Source organism: Mustela nivalis (genome assembly GCF_964662115.1).
Source record: "Mustela nivalis genome assembly, chromosome: 5".
NCBI classification, from domain to species: domain Eukaryota; kingdom Metazoa; phylum Chordata; class Mammalia; order Carnivora; family Mustelidae; genus Mustela; species Mustela nivalis.
The window spans coordinates 66,390,508-66,396,507 of NC_139024.1; the positions used below are offsets into that span (position 1 = coordinate 66,390,508).

At 44.4% G+C, this 6,000-nt stretch overlaps 1 protein-coding gene across 4 annotated transcripts in view; it reads left to right on the plus strand.

Annotated features, from left to right (window-relative positions):
- Positions 1-5,795, plus strand: part of SGK1 (serum/glucocorticoid regulated kinase 1) — a 108,522-nt gene extending 102,727 nt beyond the window's left edge. For 3 of the 4 annotated variants that reach the window (XM_082731415.1, XM_082731418.1, XM_082731416.1), the window contains 11 exons: positions 490-565; positions 1,015-1,090; positions 1,479-1,583; positions 1,691-1,774; positions 1,892-2,023; positions 2,286-2,398; positions 2,738-2,861; positions 3,308-3,403; positions 3,793-3,948; positions 4,058-4,147; positions 4,553-5,795. In XM_082731415.1, the coding sequence (XP_082587541.1) occupies positions 490-565; positions 1,015-1,090; positions 1,479-1,583; positions 1,691-1,774; positions 1,892-2,023; positions 2,286-2,398; positions 2,738-2,861; positions 3,308-3,403; positions 3,793-3,948; positions 4,058-4,147; positions 4,553-4,720 (1,220 nt within the window). In that variant the 3' untranslated portion in view covers positions 4,721-5,795. Of the gene's footprint in view, positions 1-197; positions 349-489; positions 566-1,014; positions 1,091-1,478; positions 1,584-1,690; positions 1,775-1,891; positions 2,024-2,285; positions 2,399-2,737; positions 2,862-3,307; positions 3,404-3,792; positions 3,949-4,057; positions 4,148-4,552 lie in introns of those variants that run through there. The other variant, XM_082731417.1, reaches the window with a different exon arrangement.
- The last annotated feature ends 205 nt before the right edge of the window (positions 5,796-6,000 follow it).

Genomic DNA, 6,000 nt, shown 5'->3' on the forward strand with positions numbered 1-6,000 from the left:
CTGCGCCCGCCGCCCCCGCCCCCGCCCCGGGCTCGCCCTCGGGCGGGGGGCCGAACCGCCCTCCACCGCCCGCCAAGGAGAAGCCTGCCTGGCGCCGCGGCCGCTGGAGGTGGGGCTTGGGGCGGGGACTGGGCGGGGCCTCTTCCGCATTGTCGCGTGGGCCCCGCCCCTGCGGCGGCTCAGGGCTTATAAAGCAGGCGGTGCGGCGCGCGGGCAGTGTTGGCTGAGCCGGTCTCCCGTCACCAACGTCTCGCTGCGCTCTCTCTGCGGAGATGACGGTGAAAACCGAGGCTGCTAGGGGCACCCTCACTTACTCCAGAATGAGGGGAATGGTAGCAATTCTCATCGGTGAGTGTAGGAATTTTACTGAACTTCTAGGACACGCGAAGAGGACATGTTTTTAGGGTCGCGCATCAGATTAGTTTGTGCGGCGTCGGACGTTATGAAGCCATCTAGACTTTTATTTATTTCTCCTCTCTTAATTCACAGCTTTCATGAAACAGAGGAGGATGGGCCTGAACGACTTTATTCAGAAGATTGCCAATAACTCCTATGCATGCAAACAGTAAGTTTTGGGAAGGATTGGGAGAAATAAAAATTAGTAGTAAAGTTTCATTTTACCAGCCCTAAAGACACAATCTCATCAGAAGGTTGATCAGAAAGCTGAAACCTTCCCAGAGGGTGGGAACCTTTTCTGTTTTAAGTCCCAATTGAAAACATTTTAGACGTTAAAACTAATGTGCTCATTTGGCCTGTCCTAGAGCTGAAAGATAAAGTTTCATGTTGGCTTAATTCACCCCCTGTTAACATGAAGAACAACCCTCATCCTTGTATTTAACTGGGTTTATTATTTTCTTTAACTGAGTTACTTCTTTGGGTGTTTTTAGTTGAAACGCTCCGAAGAGGCGGGGTGGGGGGCGGGGGAGCGGCAATTGAGCCCGAAACTTACTACTGGTGTTAGTGTGCCCCCTCGTGTCGAGTTAAAGAAGTTCTAAGTTGTTCCTTTCTCTGCAGCCCTGAAGTTCAGTCCATTTTGAAAATCTCCCAACCTCAGGAGCCTGAGCTTATGAATGCCAACCCTTCTCCTCCAGTAAGTATTCTCTCTTTGTGATGCTTCTGTAGAGGAATCTTGTAAATGAGTCAGTTAGTATTCCTACATCGATGGATTACAGTAGCATTTCTAGAAATTAGTATCAAGGCAGGAATGCCTAGTTAATGGCATAACAAGTGACATAAGCAGTTATTTAACTATTGAGTCAGTGAAGTATTTTAAAAGGCCTATTGCCTAAAAGTCTTATCTGGGTACAACAATTGTGTACAATTTCCGTACTCTCATACAGTAGTCTTGGTTAAGTTTGGGAGGGGTGGTGATGACTTGCCTCAGTCATTTGCAGATATAACACCTTTTACATTGTCTGTCCTTTATCCTTGTCTTCCTTTGAAGCAAGGGTATTAAAAGAAAACGTTTTCTTTTACAGCCAAGTCCTTCTCAGCAAATCAACCTTGGCCCATCATCCAATCCTCACGCTAAACCATCTGACTTTCACTTCTTGAAAGTGATTGGAAAAGGCAGTTTTGGGAAGGTAATGTCAGATCTGAAGACCTAATGACTTCCAGTCTTTCATGCATTCATTTTACATTCTCCCTGGGTGTAGATAGCAAAATGATTTTTTTTTAATTGACATTCCAGGTTCTTCTAGCAAGACACAAAGCAGAAGAAGCATTCTATGCAGTCAAAGTTTTACAGAAGAAAGCCATCCTGAAAAAGAAGGAGGTACGGAATGCACTGGATGGATTGGAGTTGGAGATAGACATTCATTTAATGGTTTTACCTTGGAATTCTGGTACCAAGTTGAAATTTGCCACTAAATCTTAATTGTCCTTTTTCTAGGAGAAACATATTATGTCGGAACGGAATGTTCTGCTGAAGAATGTGAAACACCCTTTCCTGGTGGGCCTCCACTTCTCTTTTCAGACTGCTGACAAATTGTACTTTGTCCTTGACTACATCAACGGTGGAGAGGTGAGTGGAAGGAATATGAGCTAACCTTTGAGTGTCTGGGCACAGCATTCTTGGTTTTAGTTGTAGAGGAAAGTTTTTCAATGATGGGGGGAAAAGTTACCAGAATTAGCCTTTCCTTCAACCTGAAGGTTGCAAATAGTTAATAGACTATTTAAGGCCATTTCCTGCAATTGTCCCCTTTAGCTGTATATGTCGAGACTTAATTAAATGCATTGTTATCGAGCCTTGGCAACCCAGCCTAACTTTGTTCTGTCTCCTGCAGCTGTTCTACCATCTCCAGAGGGAACGTTGCTTCCTGGAACCGCGGGCTCGCTTCTACGCTGCTGAAATAGCCAGTGCCTTGGGTTACCTACACTCTCTGAACATCGTTTATAGGTGAGCTGGAGAGCTCTCAAGGTTACCTTTCCGGGTAGATAGGAGACTGAGCCCTAGCCTTCCACGGAGCCTTAAAATAAATTGTATATCTGTATAGCTCGGTAACCTAAAACCAGATCCCTTAACATGGGAGCTGCCTTGACTCCATGCCACCAGGAGCTAGCTGGCTAGGATTGTGCCTAATCCAGAATAGATTAGCAGAACAAGGACTCCCCTTTTTAAATTCACTATACAGCTACAGTGAATTGAAAATGCTTCTAAATAACCCAAGCTATTATTTTCACAGAGGCTTTCTTATGAAATGAAATTAACTTACACAACTTTTTTGGTTTTTTACAGAGACTTAAAACCAGAGAATATTCTGCTGGATTCACAGGGACACATTGTCCTTACTGACTTTGGGCTCTGCAAGGAGAACATTGAACACAACGGCACGACATCCACCTTCTGTGGCACGCCCGAGGTAGGAGTGCTGTCCATTTGGTGTCCTGTCTGCCCCTTCCTGGGAGAGCCAAGTGCAAAAATAACTGAAACTACCAGAAGGGTGGGTTGTTCTTGGAGGTTTCTCAGTCCAGTTGAGTCCAAGGGAAATATGTGCTGTTTGATGCAGCATGAGAAATCCCAAGGCCTTACGTTGCTTTCATTAAGACCAGATGTTTGCAAAAGCCATGTCATGAAAGGTTGTAAATTCCAAGTAAGCGATCCGTTGGGTGCCCAGTCACTTCCTAAATATCAGCACCCATACCTGGCCAGTCAGCCTCCCAAGTCCCGCAGTTATTGGGAAGTAATATAAAGAAATGTATCCTGGAAGTGGATTCAGGGTCTCAGCCCTTTCAAAGTGCAGGCCTGGCTGTGGGATTGCGCTGTTTCACAGTCTTCTAAACTCTGTCTTCTGGCTTTGTGTTTCAGTATCTCGCACCTGAGGTGCTCCACAAGCAACCTTATGACAGGACAGTGGACTGGTGGTGCCTGGGGGCCGTCTTATATGAGATGCTATATGGCCTGGTGAGTAGGTGCATTGAGAGCTATGGAATCTTCCTCCGTGGTTTCATAAGTCCAGACTTACCTGGGCGCCCAAGCCCCATTGCAGATCTGGTCGTTGTATTTTGCCCTTTTATCAATAAGCTTATCAGATGCTGATAAGAGAAGCCCATTGGTTATTTTATAAGTGTTTTAGAGTAAGCTCTTAGTGAATTTTTCTTTTGTAAATTCACCTTCCACCAGATATCTACCCCTTGATAAGGGTCCCAAAATAGTTTCAAAATCCAGGGCAAAGAATCTATTAAGGGAAAGGCTTTGTCAGATCTAGCTTAATCTAGTTGAAGACTTTTTCTCTGTTGGTGTGGCGCCTGCTGTACAAACGTTCCAACCGAGCATTTTCCCCCTTCTTTCAGCCTCCTTTCTACAGCCGCAACACAGCTGAGATGTACGACAACATTTTGAACAAGCCCCTCCAGCTGAAGCCAAATATTACCAACTCTGCCAGACACCTCCTGGAGGGCCTCCTGCAAAAGGACAGGACAAAGAGGCTGGGTGCCAAGGACGACTTTGTGAGTAACTTTTTCCTGTTCTCCTGGGCTCTCTGGGAAGCTGCCTGGACCCCACTGCCCTTCCTGAATTCCACCTGTCTAAATTCATCTCCTGTTTTCTTCTCGACAGATGGAGATTAAGAGTCATGTCTTCTTCTCCCTAATTAACTGGGATGATCTCATTAACAAGAAGATTACACCCCCTTTTAACCCAAATGTGGTGAGTGTCTTTCTGAGTCTAGGAGGGTCCAAAGGGTGCTTCTTGAAATCAGGATTGGTGGTGGGGAGAAGAGGGCGTCAGGGAAGACATTGGCAGATCTTTTATTCACAAATCATTGTCTTACCTAGATTAAAAAGTAGAATTTTTGTCCCACAAGCTAACATAACCTTTCCACACATTCGTTGATTAAAGTACCAAAGGATAAAAAGGGAACACCCTCCTCGTTATGTAAACTTTGTGTGGCCTGTGGGTTTTGTGCCTGAAATGGAGGGTTAGTGTGGGAGTCTCCATATAGTACCCCAAAGACTGGAGCTCCAGTATTTAAAGCCCCAAAATGAGGATTTCCATGTCCTGTCTGCACACAGAATTCTTGACACTGAGTGTCTTTATTTTTCTCCACCGTAGAGTGGACCTAGTGACCTGCGGCACTTCGATCCTGAGTTCACCGAAGAGCCAGTTCCCAACTCCATCGGCAGGTCTCCCGACAGCATCCTTCTCACAGCCAGTGTCCAGGAGGCGGCTGAGGCCTTCCTGGGCTTCTCCTATGCCCCTCCCATGGACTCCTTCCTCTGAACAGTCCTCGGGGTTGATCTTGAAGGATTTTATGTGTGTCCGTAAGCGTTTTTAGTTAGCCTCGTGGCGGAGCTGCCGGCTGACAGGACATCTTACAAGAGAATTTGCACATCTCTGGAAGCTTGCACATCTTGGCAATCTTATTGCACACTGTTTGCTGGAAGCTTTTTGAAGAGCACACCCTCCTCTCAGTGAGCTCATGAGGTTTTCATTTTTATTCTTCCTTCCAACATGGTGCTATCTCTGAGCATTGCGTGCCGCCTTGGACAGATGGCAGTAGTCTTAGTGGGTGACGCAGTTCTGAGAAGGGTTTTCGGAAGGGTCCGTCTGGGCCGTGATAACGAATCTTACGAAATGTGCCTTTTCTGATGAGATCGTGTTAGCTCCAAAGCTTTTCCTTTTGCAGAGTGTTTCAGTTCTTTATTTTTCCTTGTGGATTTCCTGTGTGAACAGTGGTATGAGTGTGGTATGCTTGATCCCAGACGGATTTCGTTCTAAGCCTCAATGTGACACTTGCAGGACACTACAATGTGGGACATTGTTCGTTTCTTCCATATTTGGAAGATAAATTTACGTGTAGACCGTTTGTTTTTGTTTTTGTTTTTTTTGTAAGATACAGTTAATAACGAAAATTTATTGAAAATGGTCTTGCAATGACTTGTATCCAGATGCTTAAAGAAAGCATTGCTGCTACAAATATTTCTATTTTTAGAAAGGGTTTTTATGGACCAATGCCCCAGTTGTCGGTCAAAGCCTGGTATTTTTCATTGTTTAAAATGTCATCTGTAAAATGGGCATTATTTATGTTTTTCTCTCTTTCTTTCTTTCTTTTTTTTTTTTTTTTTGCATTCCTGATAATTGTATGTATTGTATAAAGAAAAGTCTGTACATTGGGTTATAACACTAGTATATTTAAACTTACAGGCTTATTTGTAATGTAAACCACCATTTTAATGTACTGTAATTAACATGGTTATAATATGTACAATTCCTCCCCCCACCACCACACAACTTTTTTTGTGTGTGATAAACCAACTTTGGTTTGCAATAAAACCTTGAAAAATATTTACGTAAATTGTGTCATGTGTGTTATTTTGTATATCTTGGTTGGGATGGGGTGGGGGAGTAATCAAGGGTCCCTTTAAAATTTATAAACCTGGGAGATGCTGCTGTGCTTTACAGCTCAGTGGTTGGCCTCCAACAGTAGCTACTTCAGACTCCAGGGGGCATAGAGTGGTCTCAAAGCCTGTTCATCTTCCCAGGTCTTCATATTTTATGAT